This window comes from Oryzias latipes, chromosome 5 (genome assembly GCF_053564925.1).
Source record: "Oryzias latipes strain Hd-rR chromosome 5, Olatipes_Hd-rR_3.1".
Lineage (NCBI taxonomy): Eukaryota > Metazoa > Chordata > Actinopteri > Beloniformes > Adrianichthyidae > Oryzias > Oryzias latipes.
In genome coordinates this window covers 33,422,873-33,448,421 of record NC_136241.1, presented here as the reverse complement: position 1 = coordinate 33,448,421, position 25,549 = coordinate 33,422,873, and the positions used below count along the sequence as shown (strand labels likewise).

The following is a 25,549-nucleotide window of genomic DNA, read 5'->3' as shown; positions in this document are numbered from 1 at the left end:
GGAGCCCAACATGGAGGTCTTTGGAATCAACTCAACCCGTTGTGTTTGGAGGAAGAGAAATGCTGCCTATGACCCAAGAAAACCGTCCCCACTGTCAAGCATGGAGGTGGAAACATGATGGTTTGGTGATGTTTTCCTGCAGTGCTACTTCGCCATGTGGATGGGCAAATGGGAGGAGCCATGTACCGTCAAATCCTTAGTGACGACCTCCTTCCCTCCACAGGGAGGCTTCAAATTGGTCGTGGTACGGTCCAATGGAACCAATGAATGGCTGAAGAAGAAGCAGATCAAGGTCATGGGGCGGCCCAGCCAGTCTCTGGACCTCAATCCTGTAGAAAACCTATGGAGGGAGCTGAAGCTCAGAGTTACCAAGCAACAGCCACCACATCTAAAGGATTTAGAAGTCATTTGTAAAGAAAACTGGACCAGATTTCCTCTCGATATGTTCCCAATATATAGCCATTTCTTTTTTTAGTGGCCAAACCTACAAAATCAGAAAGGAGTCAAATACTTTTTTTCTTCCACTGTTTATCAAATAATCATGTTGCTCATTTACCTACAAGAGTCAAACTCCTTCTCATGAGTCTTAATGAGCTTTTGCAGTGATTGCTGCTCCCCACGCAGGCTGCAGGACCCCAGCGGCGCGCGCGCGTGCCTGCTCGCGCACGAATGTAGGGATGTGGTGAGGACGTTACATCACTTGCAGTGCAGCCAGACGCCAGCAGCAGCATCCAGTTTGGGGGACAGCGCGACGCACAAAGCCGGCTGGCCATATTGTGCAGCAGCTTCCCCGCATATCGGCTGCGTTACACAAACCCCGCGCGCTCACCAACGTGAGGAGGAAAGCTGTTTAAACCGAGACTCGGCCGAGCTGGTAAGTCATTTTCATCCACACCGTCCTGCTCGTTTGCGGTAATGGGGAAAAAAAAAAAGCAAACGTAGAAACTTTGCGCGTTTCCAGGCCGCGCGCTGCGCGTCTTTTTTTGCGCTTCATTTCCGATGTTTATCGGGTGAACAAAAGCAGAACTGCGCGCCAGCGATGCTTTGGTAGGTATGCGTAAAAACGTGATGATGGATGAAACCTTCCTTGCAGGGAAAATGGTCAAACTGGGGAATAATTTCACCGAGAAAAACAACGTGAAGGTGGTCTCGGAGGACGGATTTGACACCATTCCTCTAATCACACCGCTGGATGCCAGTCAGCTGCAGTTCCCTCCACCTGACAAGGCAGGCTCGGCATTATAACCGACAACAATCATCCCTTTTATGTGTAAATCATGACAATAAATAGGAGAATAACGGCCAACACTGCAAGCTGCTAATCCCGGTTGCTCATTTTCACCCAGGTGGTGGTGAAGACAAAGGCAGACTATGATGCTGAGAGCAAGAAGGGGAAGCTGCGGTCTCCTAAAATTGCAGAGTTCTCCATCAGCATCATTGAAGGCGTTTCTGAGCGGCTGAAGGTAAGAAAAGCATCCCTCCCACAGAAAGCATGATGGTCGCCTTCCTGCATGGAGTTCAGGACATTAGTTCCCCCGCAACCCCAGCTTATAAACACTTCCTTATTCAGCTCCCTGTGCTGCTTGTCATCTCATCATGGCACGCAAGAAGACATAATGCACTGTGATTCACTTAACCCCGCCCTGAAACTCTCATTAATTCAGCTGCTGCCATGGCGATGGCCTCCACACAGCATCTCTCCCTCCTCCCTTTAATGGCCCCCCTGGTTTGGATCAGCTCCACTGTTTACTCTTAGAAAAATGATTAAAAATCAAGGTGAAGAGAACGGAAAAGTAAAAAAAAGCAGGTCTAATCCTCTGTAAATCAACAGCTGAAACTGCCTCTAAGGTTTGACAGGTTTCCTTTTTCTTCTTCTCGTTTTTTGATATATGAAAAAAAAAAAGTCTCATCTTTGGCTCAGACAACAAAAGCATCTGTGCTTTGAAAAGCTTCAGATGGTCCTTCATGCAGAAATTCTCTTTCAGCTTCTCCTGTTGCTTTGCTTTGTTCATTCCCCGCATGCTGCGTACGTTCCACCAGGCGGATAAAAAAAAGAAAAGAATATTTATGCATACTTTCTGAGGAAAACGCATTTTCACAAATATTTCCAAAACAGACCCTTCCAACCAACGAAAAGACCTCAAACGCATCGTGGTGGGGACCGCAGTTTTGTCTGCAGCGTTCATTCCTCCACAGTTCCTCAAACACCAGTGGTGGTTGCATAACTCCCAGAAGAAGTGGGAACCGAGCACCACAGATGGTCACAAACGCATTTATCTGCCTCCAACTGTTTCATCTTCCAGCAAAATCCAGCAAACTCTGCAAACACATTCTTGGATGTACATCTTGATTTCTCAGATTAAAACTTGAAATTCCAGTTTCATCTAAAAACTAACTATTAAGACTAACTTGGTTGTATGTTTAGTAAACAAAGTTAACACTAAATTAGATTTGAAATGAACAAAAGCAGAACAGAAAATTAAAGGCTTTTTTTTTTTTAAATGAGAGCATCTTTACATGTACTTTATTTTGAAATTATTTTAGCCATCAGAAAGGATATAATACTTTCAATGTTTTAGGTATACCTGCTCCTTATATTATAATCAGATCGTTTTCTAACGTACGCCTCTCGTCAGTGCAGCCTACAGTCCGATGGGGTGGATCACTATTTTCTGCACGTACTGCTCATCCGTGTAGAAATCGCCAGGAAAAAAGGGAGAATTCCTGCAGAAACCGACGGACTGAATTAGAGCCTCTCTTGTTGTGGATTAGGATTGATAAGTAATCTGAGAGTTAACTTTATCTATAATTGCTTCAAGTTTAATTGCAGAACTAAAAGTTTAGCAGTTTGACGATATGTCTCTACATAGAGATTTAGATATATGTACAGATAGATTGACGGGTTTGAACTTCTATAAAATTGGTCCTTTGGGCAGACAGGAGATTTTAGGCAGCAAGCGCGACACGTCAAGAAACCAAACATAAAAGCAGCAGATCTGCCGTCAAGGATAGAGAAGAAACGTTAACGGTGGATTTGATGCTTCACAATCTCTGACATGATTGAAAACCGTTTGTCGTCCTAATGACACAAGCAAGCAGAAAATGTTACACAAGTGAGCTGTACAGTGTGTCAGGATTATGATTTTCCTTTTCAAATATTTATTAATAGTCTAATTTGACTTTTTTTTATTTCTCCAAATTGAATTCTGAATTTACTCACAGAACTTTAGTTTTTTCAAAGCTTTGATTTATACATTTTTATACATTTTTCCAGAAGCGTTTTGCTTTCTTTAAACTGATTTTATTCTTGGAAATGTGGCATTTATTCATAGAAATAAATGAATTTCATTCTTAAACGGAGAAAACGGGAGAATTTCCAATAGACCATTATTCTTATTCAATTCTTTTTCTGAGTTTTGTTTCTTTTTCTGTAATGAAATGATTCTTGAGCATGTTAGGTGTCATTGCATTTAGCCTGAAAATATTTTCTTTTAATCAGTGATCAGTCTCTTGTGCTGTCACATTTATTAATGGGGTGTACTTATTTTTTCTGACCCTTAATCATCATTTTTTTTGAGTAAAAAACTGTCAAACTTAGTTGCAATTGAATTTAAGATCTGCTGACAACAGGATTTGTCAAAGTCCAATTATTTCATTTAGGATGTAATGTTTTTTTGTTTTTGTTGCATTTTTACAGATACTTTGTTTTTTAAAGGTACTTGTTTACATCTCACTTAAGATTTATATTTAGGAAGAAAAATTACACTTGGTCTAGCTATGACCTTTGTCCACGTTCAAATCAGGGTTAAAGTGGTTAATGTAAGCGTCAAATGTTCCATCCTCCCGATGCCGAGCTTTGTCCATTCGTTGACCGTGACTGACGTTTAAAGATGCCATAAATCTAATTTGAGGTCATTTTGAATGAGTGACTGGGAAAAAAAGAAACTATAAAGCCAAATATGGGTCAATTATATCACTATAATTGTAGAATCCAACAGTTTTCTGGCCTTATTCATGTCCAAAGGGACCGGATCCTCTAGAGGTCAGAGTTGGAACAGCAGCTCTACAAATTGCCTTCAAACATTCTCGTTTGGACACAGAAGTGGAGGAAAAAAAGGTCCTACAGTAGTGGTGAAAGCAGAACATGAAGGTGGCTGGACCATGACATGTGTAGCTTTTACCTGCACGGTCTCTTCATCGTTGAGGAGGATGATGAAGCCATTTTTCTCCTCTTCAGGTGACCTTGCTGGTGATCTGCGCTCTGGCTTTTCTGGTGTGCGTGGTGTTCCTGGTCGTCTACAAAGTCTATCAGTATGAGCAGCCTTGTCCCGACAGCTATGTTTACATGGTAAACAACTACCATCATAAGTTTATTTGACAAAATTGCAAATGTTTACCCGTAAATGGGGTTTAGTACGGTGGCTCTGAAGCTCCAAAGACGATAACAAATCAATGCAAAAACCTAAAGATCACCATTAAAAAAAGCAAAATAAATCATAAAACAGGACATTTTAAAAATCAAAACTAAATTCCAGAAGCCAAAATGTTACTTTTCTTTTCTTCCAGAGATCAAAATAAAATGTTAAAAACTGAAATGAGGTAGGTATTACGGGAACTCGCTGATTGGATGATGATGTCTGAGTTCTGAAGGAGACTGAAAGCAGGACGTTTTACCTGAACTGTGCTAAAGAGTTAATTGATCAATCACAGAATTTTTGCATAGAAGTTTAAAGAATTCTCTTTTGTCAGAAGATATCGCTATGCAAAAGAACATCCTGTTGAGAAGGTGAACTAACGTCGTTTTCCAATAAGCGGCGTCCCGTAACGCCTACCTTATCCGGCTTACGGTCATTTTTTTTTACATTTAATTTTCTGGAAATTACTTTTGTTTTCTCTGAAATGTTTCCTTTTTGAAAGTGTTGTAGTTTCTGGAATTGTACTTTGATTTCTAAAATGCAAGATTTTAAATTGTCATGGTGATCTTTATTACGTTTTTGCGTTGTGTGATTTGGACTTCAGGGCCACCGTAGTTTATGCACAAATATTTACTATTTCTGGGAAAAAGGAATCCAAATTTCCATTTTTTTTTCTTGAATCTTTTCTGGAGCAGCAGGGTCGCTGTATGCCGGCCGGCCTTTATGGCAGCTACCCCCCTCAGGGTCCCGGGGGCCGTGGGCGCCTCTTCACCCTCATCAACCACTACAACATCGCCAAGCAGACCATCACCCGATCGGTATCCCCATGGATGACCATCATGTCAGAGGAGAAGGTGACCCAGCAAGAGACCGAGACCGCCCAGAAACTGGCTTAATCGGGCGGGGTTTTGGAGGGGGGGCGGGGCGTCTGCTGCTGCAGGAAAATAAATAATATGGTTGTGCCATTCAAGCAAACTTCAGAGTCCAGGCCTGAGGTGCGAAGCTGCCCTGTCGATGTAGTTTGGTGGGTGATGTGTGCAATCCGTGGAAGTCCGTGGAAGCTGTGGAGATGTTCTCAGCACTCAGAGGCTTCGTTTGGTGGATTTGTGATTTGTTTGAATAGCAAATATTATTTATTTACACGACAACAATGTAGAGAACGGCACAGAAATGGTCTCACACACACACACACACACACACACACACACACACACACACACACACACACACACACACACACACACACACACACACACACACACACACACACACACACACACACACACACACACACACACACACACACACACACACACACACACACACACACACACACACACACACACACACACACACACACACACACACACACACACACACACACACACACACACACACACACACACACACACACACACACACACACACACACACACACACACACACACACACACACACACACACACACACACACACACACACACACACACACACACACACACACACACACAGATCTGTCACAGAAACCACTTTAGTACTCGGATCGTAAAACGACCATTTCGTGTTTTTGTTGCTTGTTTTACTGCACAACACTACTGGAAAAAAAAAATACTTGCTGAAAAAATCTTTTGTTTTGAAAAACTGCTGACGCATGTCGGACTTCCTGACAACACAAAACGACAACACTTGCAGCCAAGTTGTTGAAAACATTTGATTGTCACGACTTTGAGGAAATGTACCAGGTAATAAATATTTGAAGAAGTGTTTTTAGCTAACTGGTTGTCTATGGTTTCCATCTTTTCTGTGATTTCCTTTGAGCGTTAGGCTTGCATACTGGCTCTTTTCTCAGCTGCTGTATTGAATGTTTTGCTAGTGACACCACTGTATTGTGGCCATGCTTTGCATTGATCGACACCCCCCAACATGGCAGCCATACTGTAGTTAGGCTGATTTAGTGGAACTCCTGAAACAGGTAGCTTGTCTGATTTTCCGTACCGTCTTTTACCTTAAATTGTACCTTTTTCAAACAATGTACTGATTGCCATTAAAGTTCATTTGCTGCAAAAATAAAAAGAAGTGTTGAAGAGCTGGAATAAAGTGCCCACATTTCAAACTCAAGGTTCTGCTTTTCTTTAATTTTTAAGAGTGAAAATCCTTTTTAGGAGCTGAAGAGACAACACAAATTGAAGTGTTTTATTCCTCTTTAACGCTGTGACAAGAATTAAAATGAATTTAATTAGGGGATCAGTAGATTTAAGAAGCAACCAAACTACCACACTGATTTCCTGCATGCAGATTTCTGTAAACTCGTTCTGGAATTAACAGAGAAATCATTTTAGGATTGGTTTTACCAGAAGTAATAGATTTTGATGCTGTTTTTCTAGCATTTGTCTTCGTGAAAAGGCAGATCTACAATACGAGATACTAAGCTGTGAAAAGGATTAGTGCAAAAAAAAAAACAAAAAGCTTTTGTGCAGAGCAGCTTTTGTGCGTTTCCTGTTGCAGTGACACTCAACGAAGAACTTGTCGAAACAGAAACGCTCTTCCTTCCATCTGAATATCGTCAAAACGGATGCATCACAGCTAACCTGACAGCACAGGACACAGATCAGCGTTGGTGACGCACAAACTGCCTCGCCGTCCACCACACTAAGCTGAACGTTCGGTCCCGGTGCCGTCTTCACATCAGATGTTCCAGCTCGTGGCCACAGTCCAGCGTTAACTGTCATACCAGTCCAGGAAGAGGAGAGAGAAGGAGCACATCACCAGGAAGAAGAGGATCCACACTCTGAAGCCAGCGTTGTTTTTTATCGCCTGGTAAACGAACAACAACAAAAAAAGAACATTTCTCACAATTTTCTCTTAAATAACAAGCAACGGTCAAATTCACAGGAAGGATTTTACCTCCCGAATGTCTTCGTTTCCTTCCTTAACGTTTTCTGTTGCACCAACAACAAGCTGATGAATGTTGTCTATTTCACTTTCCTGTCACAGGAGGAGAAGCAGGAGATCTGTTTACGTCCAAACGTTCCTATGAGCACAAAGGAGTTGAAACAGGAGGAGCCGCGCTCACCTGCTGCAGCACTTTCTCTGCAAAGATTTCCTGAAGTCGTGAAATCTCCACCACCTTCCCCTCGATTTGCCTGAGGGCGTTTGAGAAGCAGAAACTCAAAGCCGGTGTAGGTACCAAAACTGTTCGGGGGCCTGACACTAATGATGACTGTCCCACTCGGACAAACTACTTAACACGGAGATCTGCTCGGGCTCTACATATTTTCATTTCCCGTTTCCTTTTGTAACCTAAAGTTCTTTTGTGTGTCTGATATTATTCTTTGTAATGTTTATAGAGAGATTTTGCCACAACCCACTTTGTCAAAAGGTCTGTGGCTGTTAGAATGAACCGGCTTCTCCAGGCGAGCGAATCATGTTGTTAGCACGTATTAATAAACGTGCAGCCAATCAAATAGTGGGACGTCAGCTTTAGCCGCAGGCCCCCCGAACACTTATTGCAGGCCGAACAGTTTCGGTACCGACACCGGTGTGAAAACAGCAGCCCGGCATGTTTTTGGGTCAACATCTGGCTTCTCATGCGTTTGCTCTTTTGGAACACTTTGTAAAGTCATTACCAGGGCCGTGAAGTTTTAGCCAAGAATGTATCTGCCCCCCCGTCATTACACCTAATGAAACATAGCATAACTAGCACCGACTGTCCAGAACGTTCTCACCTCACTTCATCCACCAGGCTGCTCATCTCACTGACCAACCTCTGGTTCTCTTGTTCAAACTGGTATAAAAACAAACAAACAAACAAACAAACAAACAAACAAACATCCCTTTAATCTTTAGTACAATAATATGATGTTCTCATTGAATAAGCTCAAAATCAGGCCTGAATGTTCTGCAGGATCTGCTTTGATTTGGTAGCAGAACATTTTTGTGGAACCTTTACTAGATGGACATTGCAAAAAATTTCACAAGCATAATAAAAGTAAATGGATTAGGAAAAACATTTAAAGCACAAAGAAATTGTTACCATAAAATATCAGTTACGGTAAGTAAAAGAAGAAAACACTTTAGTAAGAGACTTTTCCAAAGCCTCACATGAGTTTAGTGGAGACCTAGTATGTTTTTCAAGGTTCTGAGCTAAATATCTAAAGGTCCAAACCAAAGGTCAAAGTGACCCCCGCCCTCCCCCCTTTAAAATGACATTGCTTTAACTTAAGACTCCAAAAGATTTAACTCAATGTCAGGGAATACAGAACTGTAATGAGGGAGTCAGACCACCATACTTGTAACGCACTGATTTATCAATTTGGGATTTTTATTTCAACATTCATGTCAATGTTTTTCCTTAAAAGCATCTCTACCCAGCAGCAGTGGATGCAGTTTATAGCCTACAGAAAAAAAAAGCCATAAAGGTTTTGTTACTTTGAGTTTCTTCACAAAGAAAACTTGATAAGAATCTGGATCTGCCTCAAAGGTGCTTGTTACATCACTGTGTTTTGGCGATCCAGGAGTCTGCTGAAAAAGTAGCCTTAGTGGTGAGTGCCACCTTTTCAAATCCAATAATTGATTGATTAACCTGTGAAGCAATATTTAGAAATACATGTCCCTGGAGCAGCAACATAGAACAAACTCGTAGTGGCCCCTTTGCTTTTGGGCAGTATTTAGTTGGAAGCAGTGGATTCATTTTGGATATTACCATCTGGATCTCCTCAGGAGATAGCTCATCCTCCACTCTGCCCTCTTCCCACAAGCTGACAGCGCTGCCTTGGACCTCTGATATGCTCTTCTCTGCGCAAAAAGAGGAAAGACTCAGTGAGTTCAGGTGCTTTATGAGCCATGAAGTGACAAAAACGACACACATCAGTAGCTTGTTTTCACAGATTCAAGAAAACATAAAAGTACTTTAAACATTTTCGAGTTTCCTAAACTTTGCTCAGTTGTAGATTGTTGGCTGTAACGTCATGCTGCCAAAGCTGGGTTAAAGCACCTGCTTTGGTTATCCTTTTCTTTATTTTGATAATGGTGTAGGATGAGCTGACTCAACAATTTCCTTCGGGATAATTAAAGTATCTCCACCGATCTGATTTTCCCCAAAAAGAGTTCTTGAAGGATTTTAAATGGTTGGTCTTTCATGTCAGGCTGCATCTGAGACAAAGGAAAATCAATTAAATTAGCAGTAAATAAAATAAAAAAAGTGTTTTATATATAGTGGGCTTTTAATTTTCAGATCTAGTAAAATAAACTTAGAATAAAGACATTTAAGGAAATAATTTTAAGTGTTTAGCAAAGTCTGTAATATCCAATAAAATCAGAAATTTTAGAGGCCTTAGATGGGGAAAAAGAAAATATTCAGTTTGAAGAGATTTGTGTTTCAAAGTTTGAATTTTTTGGATGCTCTGGGCTAACTGGACAAACGTTTAAACATTTGATTGTTCTGATCCAACAGACGGCTGTGTGGTTTTTGGGTTTCAGGGTAGACGGCTACGCCTTTTTGAAGCTCTGAGCTCATGTAAAACAAAAGCTATCACCTTCGCTGAGCTTTAACAAACGCTCAGTTGTTTTACTTTAAAAAGTTTACATTCTTGTTTGCATTCATTTTCATTGAGCTGTGCTTTCAGAAACTCAGTTTGATGTGTAACATTTAGAATTTTGTTTGGTTTCTTCCATCTGTTAGGAGTTTCGCAGCTCTGTGGTACCGAACTCTGGGTCTTAAAAGCAAAAAAAAAAAAGTGTACAGTTGAATTGAATTGTAACTGTGGCTCCAAAGACAAAATACTGACTATAAAGTGCATTTTATCACACAAAGACAGTGAATAAACGGAGCATAAAGTACGATTTTTGGTGTGAAGCCCGTTGTGATATTGGTGCAGTCACCAGGGTAGCTATTATCAGCCGTTCGTGTTGTGATGGAGACAGATCTGTTTCACCGGATTTCACCTGAACTTTCTTCAATAATCGTTTTCTCCTCTGTGGGCGCCACCTCCAGAGTTTTCTCTGGTCGACTGGACCGCTCGGGTGTCAGCCGTGACCTGAAACCACAAACGGTTCTGAGAATCCAAAGATGCGGAAGGTTGACTGTGAGTGAAGCAGAAGGAACTTACAGCCTTTTCTTGTCCACCATCCTCTTCACTCGGATTGCTCTTTGCTCGGAGTACACTTTGCAGACTCCTTAAAGGCAAAGACAGACATCACCTGCCGTTCTCTGTGGATTCACCTGCAGGATGAGACGTTTCAGAGGCTCACCTTTCAGGTAAGTCTCTACGAGGTCCAGCACGGATCCTCTGTGCTCCTTAATCTGAGCTGGTGCCGCCTGCTTCTCCACTGCGATGACAGCCAGAGTAGGTTGACATGTTATACACGCCAATGCAAACATAACGGCGCTCTTCTGAGTAGGGAGGGGCCGATATAACTTGATCAGCCAATACCGACAAGCGATATTTCTCCTGCACCTGTGGCCGATAGCCGATATTTAAGCGTCTACAGTAACACAAAGCTTAGATTTCCTTTTTGTTTCTTTCTTATAAATGCAAAACTTTTCTTTTACGGGACAATCATGTTGTACTTGATCTTTTTAACATACAGCAAGGGATAGGAACAAGTACTACTTTAAAACTTTCTATCAGAGATAACTGTAAACCACCATCTCCCCGTTGCCAGGGATCTATTAGGAACAACATGTATCCCTATCAAAAATTACATTCACCTGAAAACAGTCAATTACTGTCTATGACTGTAAACTTAAACTTCCCAATCCAGTAGGAATAAGTATACATTTTAAAAATAAAGTGTATCTAAAAACAGTCAGAATATTGTTTAATATCGGACCAACACTGGTACTGATACATCGCCCCATCCCTACTCCAGAAGTCAGAAAATCCATGAATATCCTGGATCTGCATGAAGATCCAGTCCTCGCTGCCTTCCGTCAGTTCGACACACAAGGACAAACCTTCACCGCGAAGCTGCTTGATGGCTTCTGAACAAGTCCTCATGAAGATCTGAGCATCCTGGTCAATCTGGTCCCGCTCCCCGTCCGTCATACGTGTCAGATCCGATGAAATGAGGCTGAAAAAACACACAAAACATGTTTTTATTCACATCAAGACCAATCCTGTGAATGAAGAAGCTTCAACATTTCAGAAGAATGGTTCCGTTTTCTCTGAGCTCCGCTGCAAAGGTTCACCAAATACTGAGCTACTTCCTCAACATAAAGTCTTAACCCGATCCAGCCAAACCGTTTGAAGAAACCAGTAAAAACAGGAAGTTCTTAAACCGTTCTAGCTCCGTTTTCTCACTCAAGTAGTGAAAATGTATTCAGATAACAACATGGTAAAATCTGTAGACTCTAGGATCTGGATAGTTAAAAGAAATAATAAAGTAAACAAGTTTTATCTCAGAGAAAATGTGCTTAGTTTGCTTTTTAGGGCTGTAGATCATCACTTAACAGTTCACAGATCAAAAAGATTTATTAAACATTTACCATTAAACAACATTTCTATAATTGTGCAAGTGTTAGCTGGGCGGGTCACAGCTGGGCAAGTTGTAGGTTTCCCAATAACAAACACCAAAAAACACATAAAAGCCACAATAAGAATGACTAAAAATCCAAAACTTGGTTCAGATGCAGTTGTCTGTGTGCATTGTTTTTGGCATTAAAGCCAAATTTTACAACGTAGTATGTTTAAATGGTTGCTATACGTATGCTTTCTTATTGGATGCATAAAAATGAAAATAAAATGTATTTAAACATATATGAACTGCATTTATTTATACCTTTTTTTAGTATAGGAGATCATCAAAACATAGCAGATAAACAGAAATGAAATGGTATTTGTCTCTTTAAACAATGTCACACTCAGAAGATTTTCTGTCAGCTTCATGATTAATTTCACCAGTTTAGTTAGACGAGTTGATTAATTTTTTTGCTGAAATTCCAACCTTTTTTTACAGCGAAAAAATAATGGCGTGAAATGTATATTTTTCCCCCCAAATGTTTGCAAAGATTGTGAATCAGCAATCGTGGACGTCACAAATATCCATACTGGAACAGATGCAGAGATCCAAGTATTCGGATACTTGCAACGGTCCTATATATGGGTCTTGTATTTTCTAAAGAAGTACTTTTTAGTGGGATCCAGCAGATGGCGCTGTAAGGATACATTTCTGGCATGAGCTTTAATTGCTTCTTTAGTTGAGACAACCAGGCCAGATCACAGGAACAAGCAAAGCCAGAAGGAGCCTGAGGAGGAATTCTGGGTACAACGGATGCAAAGTTCATTCAGAGCTGGAGGTGCAGTTGGGAAGCATTTGAATCATCACTATTTTAAGAAATGATAAACTGTGTTGGAATCATGATTCTAGTGTTGCTGAAAGACCTGCAGGGGGAACAGTAAAGGCGTCTGCTGCTCCTCAAAGCAGTTATGGTGTCCATAAACAATTCTGAATCATGTTGTGAGTTTTAAATAATTAATACGATATTATGTAAAAGTTATGCATGTTTTTTGACTCAAACGTTTCTGAAGAGCACACAGACATGGCGGACTCTGCAGAATCCAACTGGACCCGACCTCTCCTAAAGCTAACGTTTGGAAGCATTTTTAGCTTTTTTTTATTTAGTGTCAACGATCAAAACGGCTTTGGACAAAAGTCTGATTGTATTTAAAGATCCACAGCAATGGAAATAGTGTTTTTGGTATTTTTTTACATGTTCTTGTGGTCTCTTTCTCATAATAGATGACATATATAAGATTGTTTAAAATTAAAACTGCATTTCTAAGCATTTCTTATTCAAATCGTGTTGGATCAGATCAAAACTGGGGCTGTGTCCGAATTGCTTCCCTACTCACCATTTCCTAGTGAATCTACATTTCCCAAATCCAGTAGCCTATAAATTTCCCAGAAGTCTCTGCGAAAAACCAGTGTGCATTGATGCTCACTAGATCGGCGAATATAGACCACAATGCCATTTTTGCATAAATGTATTTAACTGTATTTTTTTTAAATAAACCATAAACGTTTTCATCTTCAGAACTCAGTGGTCGTCATAAATGGTTGTTGCAAAACGCTCATATCGGCAAGCTAACCTGTGCATCAACAACCCAAAAGTGAATTTCCAATGAGAGAAAATGTGTAGGAAATATGTCTTGTAAATGACAGCTTTTTGTATTTCTTATTTTAGCTAAAAGCAGCATAATCATAATTAAAAGACCACTGGGAACGCTTTGAAAATAGAAAAAATTTGGTTGGTGTGGGACTTTAAGCTGTGTTATAAATTTAGTATTTGGGGAAAACAGGCGATATATCCGCACAATTCCACAATGGGCACTAGTTATTTTGTTTGACTTGAGTTTAAGAGCATCCTATTCAAAAAGATCTATTGAAAATTGATTACTGTTATTTAAAGTCCCGCTCCGATCATCTTCTTAGCTCTCCCAGTCGTGTTTTAATCATGATTATGCAGATTTCAGTCAAAATAACAAAAAACGGTGTCGTTTTCTAGGACAGTTTCTGCAGAGCACCAGGAGTTGTCGGCGGGATCATTGGCGTGGAGCATCCCCCCACCCATAACCGAGAGCTCTCTGTTCACATGCTCTCCCCGTAAGCTTACAGCCCCTCACACTAGAACATATGCCCTTCATCATGACAACATAGGAACAGGCTAAAAACACCAGACTGGGCCCTTAAGGTTTTTGAGTTCAGGGAAAAACTTTCCTTTCGTTGATGATCAAACTTTCCGGTCCTAATAAAGGTTCAGTGATCTTATCTTTACTTGAAAATGCACTGGTGGAGAAAAGTGTGTATTATTGTGCCTCGTGTTGAAGACAAAACATTCAGAATGCATAGATATTTGCTTCATAATCGAATCGTTGCCTCCTGAATCGTAATCGAGTCACGAGGTGCCTAAAGATTCCCAACTAGTTAAAGTGAGAACTTCTCAGCACATTTTACAGACTTCTCCACACCTAAAACCATACAGAGAGCCCTTTAGGAGAGCCTGCATTAGTCCCTGGGCGTGATTTGTTCTCCACTTGGTTGCAGCTCAATTATTCCAGACAATTAGACTGGAGCCAGCCTCGGCAGACCACCCGACTCGCTGCAGACCTTGTGCCAGCAGCCGCCCCCCCCCCTCCGCACACACGAGACACTTCTGGAAGCCGCGACTCCAGACCTCTGCTAATTTTTGTTAGGAATCAAAATGTTCATTTGGTCCCCGGCCGTCTGGACACGATGGAGGAGTTTTTCGTCTGTCCTCGTTCTGCTTACCTTCCAGCACTTATGTAATCTTTTCGGTGTTGAAGCAGAAAGTCTTTGAGCTTGGTGATATTCGTGATCTGCCAAGAGAAGGACACATTATTCACGTTTGTATCGATGAAGCCCAAGCCTATTTTCTCTCAAGTAGGTGGACAAAGTGAGCTCAGACCAAGAGGGCTGTAGATGCTTTTCCCTGCACATCCCCACAGGGATGTGGCTACAAACTCCAAACACATGAACCATTAATCAGTATTTGCTGAAGTCAGTTTATCATCTTCCAAACACGCAAAACCAAACCAGCAGATTTCCTGAAGAATCACCTGTCATAAAGAAAACCACAAGCTGCTGCAAGCAGAGCTTTGACGGAGCCATCTTTAATAGGCATTAACTTCACAATCGGTTACTATTTATCACAGGGAAAATGTGTGTGTGTGTGTGTGTGTGTGTGTGCGCGCTGGGAAACCAGCAGAAATATTTGCAGTAGTAATTTGGTCAAATATTAAAAATTGCTTCCTGGTCCCCAGAGCTCGGCTGGCAGGAGCACCAGCGGGTCTAGCAGCACACAGCCCGGCCCTGTTCGGTCCAAACGCGGACCCATTGGTGACACAATGGGTCTGACTGTGACAGCGACCTCAGAACGAGGGGGATTAGCGGGATAGCATAACAGAGCCGTCTTCAGCCCTTTCACTCTAACCACCTCAATTATCAAATTGCCCTGGCTTGAAGAAGAAACCCGGCACCAGCCGGCTCACGGCGTCTCCAAACATTCATTCTTTACGTCCGGATGACTATTTATGGCGACAGAGAAAAAAAGGTTTCAAATTCAGACAGAAACTTTGGAGACAAACAGATTTTTTTTTTTAAACTTCACAGCTTATATAAATAATGAGCAGTACGGCGCTGTGGGTGACACTGATGCATTGAAAGGAGACTGATGTGAGCCGACCTCTGTAATAACGCAATTATTTCAGGTCAAGAGTTAATTGTAGCTCGGTCCAGTTGAAGTTAAGAGAGGGTTGAAGGGATAACAGAGTCGCACTTATGTTTCAAAGTCTTCACGGAAAAATGAGACAGATCGACTTTTAAGGACGCTTCTTTAATGAGTTAAAAGAAAAAGCCATTTTGACTTTTACAGTGAAACAAAAACCAGCAGTTAAATGAAATGAAAAGACATTTTGATGCTCAACCTATTGAAATATTTGGAAAATATGCTAATTTGATTTAATTCTTCTGTTTTTGCCCACACGCCTGCATGTTTTCTGGGTTTTGACAGCATCATAAACACATTTTAAAGCATCAACGTGGCTATGAATTGTCTGAGGTTATAATTGCACATGAAAGGATCCAAACTTAGCCAAAGATTTTCAGTGGCAGGAAAAACATGATTATGAAAGACACGTTTGACCGTTTATTTCAGCATAACAAGCTCTTAAATGAAAAAATGTACAGAAGAAGCCGCAGCGAGGCCCATTTAGAAGATTCTCTAATGATGTCGGCCTGCCGCTGAATGGAAAATATAAACCCTAACATGACACGACTAATTTATCTTTTACCAAGAACTTTGCTTTCTGCTTGCAATTAGCACTTGGAATCTGTTCTGGTTTTTATTTAAGCGTCTTTGAGGGGAAATGTCAGTTCAAATATGTAAATACCTATACATTTATATTTATGTTTCTCTGAATAAAATCCAAAAGTGCTACAATAAATAAAGAAAATAGGACCAAAACCCAAACAGACAGATTAAAACATCCAGGATCTGCTAAACGTGACGATAAAAATTAAAAACTGATTAGACTGAGACCAAGTAAAAGCTTTTCCATAGAAAAAACACTTAACAATTAAAAAAACAACAACAGAGATCTCCTTTTGTTTCATGTTTCACAGTTAAGTTTCTTAAGTAAAAAAAAATAACATTGTTTCAAGAAAAAAAAAGTCTTATTTTCTGTCTCGCAAGAAAACTAATCTGATCAATAAAGTTTTTTAATGGCAAAAATGATCTTAGTTTCTCACCATAATTTTTCTCTTAAACACAAGAATCCTTGGTAAAAACAATCTTTTCTGACACTATTAGCAGAATTTTTTGCTTATTTAAAGAAAATGTATCAAATTTCAGGAGTTTTTGAATTTCTTTATGGGGCCTGTTTTGGAGTGTTGGAATTCTGGATTTGGAATTGCTTTTTTTCTAACAATCGAAACAAAAAAATACACTATATAAGACAAACAAAAGAGATATACACATGTAAATTGATGCAATTTTAATTACCATTAACCATAAATTTACATATTTGAACTAACATATACAGTACACGACGCAATGAATCCCTTAAATGTTACGTTTGTCCAAAAAAAAAAGTTTAGGGGGTGGAAGGAAGCATAGTTAACATTTAAAATAATTTGGTTTGAACTTCAAGGATCGGGCTTAAGATATATATTTATCTGTTTGTCTGTGCAAAGCTCAAAAAATTAGAATTTTAAAACAAATTCTGAATTTAACTGGGACACAATGCAAAGTGTCTGTTTACTGGCGCCAGTGCAAAGCCTCGTTTTGGACAATCTGCCAGTGATTTAAGGAGCAAGTAAAAAAAAAAAAAAGAATGGCAATGCAGCTATTTTACCAGCAGCTGGCGCTACATCCTCAGCTTTGGCAGCTGCTGGGTCAGACAGAAAACACAGGGTGGTGTGAGGAGGGAACAGTCAAGACCGGCTGCTCTGGGGGTTGAGCCGTCTCCTGTGTGCATACACTGCAGCTCAGATTCCCAGCACAACCTCCAGGGTTTGCAGGGGGTCAGAGGGATCAATTGCTCTTGTAACATAAGACCCTAAAGAGCAAGTAATTCCTCAACAATGAGGGGGTGGCCTCGTGCATGCAGCTTTCCTCATATGTGTGCTGGTAAGCATGTGTGTGTGTGTGGAGGCAGGAGGAGACAGTCTGCCGGGCTATATCTAATCTCGTCATCATCAAAGACCCCCACTTTACGTCCTCACTTTCTCCGTCCCCTCGCCTTCCCTCCAGCCCTGACTGAGTCCAAACAAACCATCAGGGGGGATTATTATGAGGAAGAAAAGAGGAACGGCTTCGCTAGCAGATCTCCTAAGAGCTTGGGCGGCTTTTTGTTTGGTTGGATCCGGGGGGGGGGGGGGTACGCACAGGACTTGATGATGACTGCACTGTTCTGGTTTAAGTCCCTGACTGCGTCCTGACCGTGGGCTATCCGCTCCGACGCCACGCTTCGCCGTGGTTACACATGCAGGCCGAATACATAAAGGAAGCCTCAGTGAGGAGGACGGGGGCCACATGTTGACTTTATTACCATGTTTACGTCTGACTCCCTAATGGGCCGAGTTTGTCTTCCCATGCCTGCTAAGAGAGGCTTCTGACAGCCCAATAAACAAGGAAATCAAAGCTTTCTGGAATATTAATATTCTAACCAACTCTCTCTTTTTTCTCTCAAATTAACCTTTCATGGTTTTCAAGGCTGTAGTTCAAATCACATCAACAAATCCCTCAATGGAAAAACATGATTAAAAATCACAATGACAATTTTAAAAGAAAAATGATTTAAAACAAAACATTAAATTTTGTTAAAATTCCAGAAACAAAAACATGAGAAAAAAATTCAGTAATTTCTTAAAAAAAAAAAAAAAAATGTTAAAAATAAGACAACGTAAGAAGCCAGAAAAGGTTTGTCTTATTGGACATCACTGGCGACGTTTGAGTTTTGAAGAAGAGGGAAAGCAGAATGTTGAACCCAAACTGAAGTAAAGAATGAATTGATCAGTCACTGAACTGTTGCAGCGGCTTTGGTCAGAAGTTTACAGAAATATCCTCCATCAGAAGATATCGCCATGATGAATAACGTCCGGACAAAAAGGTCAACAAACGTCACCATCTCTTAAAGAACGTCTTTGGTTTTACCAAAAGTTTCCTTTTTCATTTTTTCTGTTTCATTTTTTGGAATTACGTTTAGGTTTCTGGATTTATGTTTTGATTTCCTAAATGTTTTTTTCAATACTAATTGTTATATCTTTATTTTGTGTTGTTCTCATCTGTAATATGTTTTTGCATCGAGTGATTTGCCCTTTGGGGCCACCGTAGTTTCAGTCCTAAAAAGATTAAAAATGTAAAGACACTGAATTCACAGGTTTGATTTTCCAAATTCAGCAAGATTCAAACCAACTGTTAAATTTTCAGACCAATATACTTTTAATAAAAACTGTTAACAAGTTTTGATTGAATTAAGAAAGGTGTGAGATTTATGACTAAGTTATCATTTCTAAAATAATAAGTAAGAACATGCAACTGTTTTTCACCAAAAAAAAATGAGCATAAAAACTATTTATTGGTTTAATAAATTCCACTTTTTTATTTTGAAGATTTTTTTTGACAATTCTAATTCAATCTGTATTTTTAAACTCAGCTCAACTTTACTGTTATTGCATGTACAACAAAATTATGATGATCCAAAGAATATATAAAGGTCAGGATTTGACATATAAATACATTTTAAACATTAAAATGATAAAATTAAATATGTAAAGAGGGTTAGAGTTGCTGCTGTCCAATTTGTTAGTTAAAAATGTGGGGAAAATCCTGAAATTTCGAAGCTAATCTGAAGCATAATTTGGTTTTTCATTCTGAATTTTGTTCCTGTTTGCAGCTAAAAACTCTCAGATGGACCAAGCGGTTGGCTCCACCACTGGAGAAGGTCTCTGGACTCGTTTTGGACCCACTTCCATTGCTGAAATCTGAAGCCATCTTTACGTTCAACTATTTGTTTTATGTGGGAACAGATATAAAGGTTGAGGCGGTCACATGCAACTAATGAAGACCCTTAAGACCACACGACAACGGGAACAAAGTCAGGTCATGACAGCAGGACACCAAGCGACACAACTACACACCATACTGGAGAGTCTTCTTTGACTTCTGCATCACAGGAAACTCGCAAAACGGCATTCTTGTTTCTAGACTAAACTTTTGTTGTTTACGCCTTCAGGGATTCTATTAACTCACCTGAAAATGGCCGAATTCCCTAAAAAACTTGTCATAACTCCTTTAATGCAGAGAATGAAATCCTAAGTAGATTTATACTTTTGCAGGAGTCTTAGTTTGAAAGTAATGCATTAAAAATCCCTAAAAAATAAAAGCATCTATTTTCCAAGAAAACTTTAACCAATAATATGAAGTCAGTACAGACTGATAATTAACAATCAATACTGAGAACTTTAAAAAAAAAAACAAAATAGATTAATTTGGTTGCAAGTCGTTAAAAATCTTAGACAATTTTATAAAGGTTAATATGTTTTTTCTTAGAATTTATATAAAATAAATAACTAAATGTGTCTAAAAGTGTTTTTACGAACTGAAATATATAGATTTTTTTAAAAAGCTAAACACCTGGGGGGGGGGAAATTACTCGAAGTGTTAAAAAAAAAATCTGTTCTCATGATTTTTGCGTTTGTTGTTAAAAAGATCATATTCTTTGCTGTAGTTTCGGGTTTTCCTACACTGTGAAGATGCCAGAAAAACTTTCCCCCATAAAATCAGAAACTAAATTTGTTCAAAAGTCTTGAGAGACATTCGTTGCAGCAGAAGACTATTTGTTGATGACCTGCTGCGTTTACTTTATACTCATACAACATGTCTGTGAAGATCTCATTCATCCAGGATAGTTTTTATAGCAGAAAAAGGGTTTAAAAAGGACCATCTGGACTTAGTTTGAAGATGTTCAAACTAAGGCGAAACGTCCTCAACTTCTTTAAACCTTTTTCTGCTTCACAGTGAGGCATTTAACTCTTTATTTTCCGAGCTCAAACCTCTATGAGTAAAAAAAAAAAAAAAGAAATCTGGGTTTAAATTGCAGCATAATTTTTAATAATAAATTAGAGTTAATTGGGGTTTTGAGCTATGATCCAAGTCACATCTTGGTGCAGTTAAATATACCTTTAAACCTTTAAAATTCCATTCACCTACACAGCTCCTTCTGCCTTAAAGCACAGAACATCATCAAAGACACTTCCCAACCCGATCACCTCCCGTCTGAACTGTTGCCTTCAGGCAGACGTTACATGTCCAGTAGAGCAAGGACAACTCATCTCAACAACATATCCTGCTGGCTGCAATAAACATTGCTAAAAAGTTATACAAAAAGTTTAAATCAAGATTATTTTTTTTTGTCTATTACTGTTGTTTGAGCAATTTTAACACTCTTTATGTTGCTGGCGATAGTGGCTCAGACGGTTGAGCAGGTCGGCCAATGATCAAAGGGTCGGCGGTTCAATCCCCGCTGTTAACTGTCGTTGTGTCCTTCACCCTCTGTGCCTCCAGTGTGGCCCCACCGGTGTGTGACTGCGTATGAATGTTCTGGTGATGGTCGGAGGGGCCGTAGGCGCCAACTGGCAGCCACGCCTCTGTCCGTCTGCCCCAGGGCAGCTGTGGCTACATCAGTAGCTACCATCACCAAGTATGAATGAGGAGTGGATGAATAATGGACACAATGTAAGCTGGAAAAGTGCAGTTAATTATAATTAACCAATTGTAAATTCCAGTTTTAAATGACTGTTTAAACTTTTTAGTGGTTGTAAATCTTGTTCAGTTGCCAGGCTTATGGTCAGACTAGCTAGTGTTCAACCACCTCCTCCAATCGCAAAGGTTTGATTTGCTAATTGTGAATTTTTTTTAAACTGTTCCGTTTCCATTAGGCAAATTTAGTATCGCAAATCCAATTGGTGCAATTTCATCGTCAATGGAAACGCAGCCAACAAGTACAGCGCACTTTTTAAATTTCGTTATACACATGTCAATGATAAAGGGCGTTTTTTTTATTCCATTGTACACAGAACAGTAACTACTTTTAAATTTATTTGTGCATTTGACATTTACAAGTACAGTATCCATCTATCTGCTGTTTTTGATTTTCAATTTTTTGATTATTTAAATATATTGTAGATTTTCAAACAAAACTGAAGATTAAAAAGTAGTCCCTGTTGGTAAAAAGTATTAAGAAAGGGATATTTTGAACACATATAGTCTTTCAGAGTGAAGTTTTTCCAGGGAAGAGCCCCTCTGATAGCACAACATACTTTAGAGAGCTGGCTGATGGCCATTCTTTTTAGGGTTTCAAAGAAAACACTGTGAGAAGAAGCCAATTTTGGAATACCAATACTGGAGGCACAGCGGGGAGCCAAGCACTATTTTCTACACCCAATTTAACAATTTAAGAATGACCTCCTCCATTTAAACTGGAGAGGGACAGCATGCTGAGGGGAGTGGGGAGGTGAGCGGTGAAATGGAGATCCCAGTGGCCCCAAAACCAGCCCTTATGAGGTGAAAGACTCTCCTGGCCAAAGCCCATCCTGCAAACACTGGTCCTCTTAGTCAATCAAAACCTCGTCTTTGAAAGAACTTACATTTCCTCTCTTGCTGTGCTGACTTTTTGAGAAGAAGAAAAAAAGAAAAGTCTCATAAGACCACTGCGTATTTGTCAACTTTGATTTTTTCCTTCCATTTTTGCAAAGCCTCAATGGTAACATAGGAAGGAGAGCCATGCATGTCTTGAAGGGCACTCACATCTGTTTTGCATTAGGTGCCGACCGTCAACATTGTTACTGGGGACCTAATTTAATATTTTCTCTGTTTTGATCTTCCACCTTTAATCACTGGCTCTTGGGAGGATCGGCTTTCCCCAGAAATTGTTTGAGAGCCGAAAGAAAATGTTATTGTAGCGTGTTTTTGGAATCATACATGGAAAAAGGCGACGCTGGCAAAAAAAAAAAAAAGCTGCCCAATGTCAGGGCGTATAGAGAAGAACGGACAGAAAAGTTTGGAGAGAGGTGGATGAAAACCGCGACTTAACTTTAAACAGTCGAGGCATTCCAGACTTGCAACTTCAATTTCTATAAAAACGGTTCAGTGAGATGGTCTGAGATGATAGCTCCAGCATGAGGGAGACAGCGGGAGGTTAGCGGGGTGAGGGGGGCCAGAGGCCAAGCACCACAGGGTAGGTATGAGTTTCTATTGAATCAGCAGCAGAGCTTTTATTAAACCGCCGTATTTAATGCCGCTACAAAAGTACACGACCAAAACGTGGCTGGTGCAGATCTTCTCATGTCGTCTTCAGGCTGATGGTTGGTGACATTTAAGATTTTACTCCCCCGTGGGAAATGTGAAAGTGGTTCTTCAAGGTTTTATTTGAAGACATCTGCTTAAGTCAGATAAATAACTGCTGGGGCAGAGCAAAGGCCGTGTTGCCCTGTGAAAAACGGGTGCACACTGATGTCTTCTAAACTCTTCACCAAAAACTAGTCTTTATCGGAATATTAATCTATAGCTGGAAATTTGGAGAAAAGTTTATGTTCAGCATGCTGTCAACTTCCTCCGCCTTCTGTGTTCTTTACTGACCTACACCAAGTCTAGAACATCCAGAATTTGGATTCAAAGACCCATAACTCTGAAGATGGTTATCACACCGAACGCAATTATAATGGGGGCGACATACAATGTTAAGCCAATGTACAGACTTGATCTGAGGTCCGGCAGCGTGATTGTAGCGTCAGGCGCAGCGAGGCAGACCGGCAGCAGTGCGTTTTGAGTGTCGCAGCACGATTTGGGTGTTGTGGCGCATCCAGAGTAAAAAAAAAAATCTGACTTTTGGCGAGGTTGAGGTGTCACTTCACCCATTTGATGTGTTAAGGGGTGGAGTAAAAATCCACTGTGGAGGATCGGTCCAAGCGGCCTTGTCCTGATCTACCATCCATTTGCTTATCACGCTACATCGCTTTTGGGGCTGCAGGGTTGCCAGAGCACATTCTGGTTATTGTTGGGCTAAGGTGAGGCACACCCTGGACAGGTTGCCAGTCTGTTGCAGGGCCCATGGGGCTGAAGTGACCCCACCCACTGCACCGACCCCCAGGAGGCTGACGGGGGGGCAGATGAGAGAGCAGCCGCAGCTGCTCAGGCCTTCTGAAATTTATGATATTTTATTTATTTGCTTTAAGAAAATAATAGCGCTCTTGCCTCACAGCAAGAAGTCCTGGTTCAAGTCCCGGCTGGGGGACCAGAAACAGAACACCAATGGGGGACCTTTCTGTGTAGAGTTTGCATGTTCTCCCCGTGCATGTGTGGGTTTTCTCCGGGGACTCTGGCTTCCTCCCGCCATCTAAAAACATGCTTAATTGGTCCCTCCAAATTGTCCATAGGTGTGAACGTGCGTGTGCATGGGTGAGTGGTTGAGGCCCTGTGACAGACTGGCGACCTGTCCAGGGTGTCCTCTGCCTTCGGCCGCAAGACGCCGGGATAGGCTCTGGCAGCCCCGTGACCCCGAAAGGGATCAAACAGATTAGAAGATGAATGAATGCATTGAGAAAATAATTTTTAATAAATTCCGTCTCAGATTTTTTCGTAAGGGAAAGTCAAAATTAGCTCTTTTTTATGACTCTTTTAAAGCTGAAGTAGACAAGCTTGATATTCAACGATGTCGACTGTTAACTGTCCACATGGGAAAAGCAGCAGACATGCAGGTAGCGAAAGGGAGAAGATTCTTCTTCTTCTTCTGCGTATTTACTGTTGTCTACCACCTGTAATAGGAAGAGGCTCAGTGTGCAAAGTGAAAGCTGTGAAAATCCCGCAAATCTTGCTCCAGACGTTTTGTTTTCACAGCTTTGTTCCTGTAAATGTCCGTCTTGGAGTCCGAACACAAACCGCAAATATTATTGTCTCCTTCGAAATCATGTTTACAACGGTTGGTACTTCCGTGGCGGACGCCACCCTCATGTCACTACTAAATCCGAGTCTCAGATTGGTTGCAGGACTGCGATTAAGTGTAAAATTGTTTAACCAGTTGAATTTCCAGTAGTGAGCATGGTGACCGAATTGCTTTGAAAATTCAGGTCACTATATAGTTTTGCAGTAGTTAGGGGTTAGGGTGGGAATTCGGACACAAACACTGTGTTGGTGCGTTCATTGCAGGAAATTATTTTATTGTTGCAGGTGTTAATGATTTCAAGCTCCCATAAGGAAACAAATGTAAACATTTATTTGTTATTTGAATGCAACAAAATGACTAATCGTCCTCTGAAACATTAGATTTTCCACTTTTATCAATCATCATAACAGGCATACAGGTACACAGATATGTATTTAAAATTAATTACATGTATATAATTGATGAAGATTTCAAATTAATATTATTTTATATGAAATCTGTATCTTAGCTATAGTATTTTTTACAGGGTAGTTAGTCTGTTAATAACATCAATCAATCGCTCAAGATTTTTTTTTCAACTACGTTCATCTAAAAAACGTGTAGTCTTTTAGGGAAAAACTAGTGCTACATTCATTAATGCTCACATTTCCAGTAATTGCACAGCAAAGTCTGTAGATTAAAAAAAATTAGGTCAAGTTTATGTTTTTTATGAGGTATTAATTTAAAAGCAGCAACTTTTTTAAAATTAAACAGTTGGGGTACTAAACGACTTAAAAACAGCCAACAATGGTTGTACTTATACGTTTTTAAAAGAAAAAGTAGTGGTGTGTACATTTGTCATATAAAAGGCAATGTTTGTAGAGAAGTTTTATCGTTTCAAATGAGCTAGCATCATCATCATCATCATCATGCTATCGCTAGCTAAGAGGAGCACTCACCACTTCTTTCGCTCTCTGGGTGAAGCCGCTCTTCGTTCTGCTTCTTTTGAAAATCTCATCTTTCGTCGAGTCGAACCCGATCCCTATCGCCTTGTTTCTGGTCTTCACTGTCTTCACGCTGGCTTTAAAAAGCAGAGTGATGTCCACAGCCATTTCTGTGCACGCGCCGCTGTCAACAAGGCGACACGTCATCGACCGGTGACGTCATCAACATGAGACGCCGCAGCGGATTTTT

The 25,549-nt window shown here is 40.4% G+C and overlaps 3 protein-coding genes across 5 annotated transcripts in view; 1 reads left to right on the top strand and 2 right to left on the bottom strand.

Annotated features, from left to right (window-relative positions):
• tacc1 (transforming, acidic coiled-coil containing protein 1) overlaps window positions 1–694 on the bottom strand; it is a 29,863-nt gene extending 29,169 nt beyond the window's left edge. The window contains exons 1-2 of one of the 3 annotated variants that reach the window (XM_078948145.1): window positions 557–691; window positions 187–271 (exon numbers count right to left, since the gene is read on the bottom strand). Coding sequence is in view for 2 of the 3 variants with exons in the window: in XM_023955265.2 (XP_023811033.1) it covers window positions 187–408 (222 nt within the window). In the remaining variant the exon portion in view is untranslated. Of the gene's footprint in view, window positions 1–186 lie in introns of all 3 variants that reach the window. The other 2 variants (XM_023955265.2, XM_023955264.2) reach the window with 2 other exon arrangements.
• Window positions 654–5,734, top strand: nsg1 (neuronal vesicle trafficking associated 1). The gene is made up of 5 exons (XM_004069187.5): window positions 654–874; window positions 1,094–1,227; window positions 1,347–1,463; window positions 4,238–4,348; window positions 5,111–5,734. Exons 2-5 carry the CDS (start codon window positions 1,099–1,101, stop codon window positions 5,309–5,311), a joined length of 558 nt encoding a protein of 185 aa, XP_004069235.1. The 5' UTR covers window positions 654–874; window positions 1,094–1,098; the 3' UTR covers window positions 5,312–5,734.
• A 795-nt stretch (window positions 5,735–6,529) lies between these two features.
• stx18 (syntaxin 18) lies at window positions 6,530–25,529 on the bottom strand. Its single transcript, XM_004069186.5, has 11 exons — window positions 25,315–25,529; window positions 14,685–14,752; window positions 11,371–11,486; window positions 10,665–10,742; window positions 10,523–10,589; window positions 10,359–10,450; window positions 9,118–9,209; window positions 8,141–8,199; window positions 7,489–7,558; window positions 7,320–7,400; window positions 6,530–7,229 (listed from the first exon to the last, which is right to left on the bottom strand). The coding sequence occupies exons 1-11, from the start codon at window positions 25,504–25,506 to the stop codon at window positions 7,134–7,136; spliced, it is 1,011 nt and encodes a 336-aa protein (XP_004069234.2). The 5' UTR covers window positions 25,507–25,529; the 3' UTR covers window positions 6,530–7,133.
• Window positions 25,530–25,549: the final 20 nt, after the last annotated feature.

Excerpts from the sequence above, each read along its gene's own strand:
- nsg1 (XM_004069187.5), top strand. The coding sequence starts at position 1,099 with ATGGTCAAACTGGGGAATAATTTCACCGAGAAAAACAACGTGAAGGTG. Across the intron at positions 1,464-4,237 it reads GCGTTTCTGAGCGGCTGAAG|GTGACCTTGCTGGTGATCTG; the intron begins GTAAGAAAAGCA and ends TCTCCTCTTCAG. Across the intron at positions 4,349-5,110 it reads CCGACAGCTATGTTTACATG|CAGGGTCGCTGTATGCCGGC; the intron begins GTAAACAACTAC and ends TTTCTGGAGCAG.
- stx18 (XM_004069186.5), bottom strand. The coding sequence starts at position 25,506 with ATGACGTGTCGCCTTGTTGACAGCGGCGCGTGCACAGAAATGGCTGTG. Across the intron at positions 14,753-25,314 it reads CCCAGAGAGCGAAAGAAGTG|ATCACGAATATCACCAAGCT; the intron begins GTGAGTGCTCCT and ends TTCTCTTGGCAG. Across the intron at positions 8,200-9,117 it reads CTCCTGAGGAGATCCAGATG|TTTGAACAAGAGAACCAGAG; the intron begins GTAATATCCAAA and ends TTTTTATACCAG.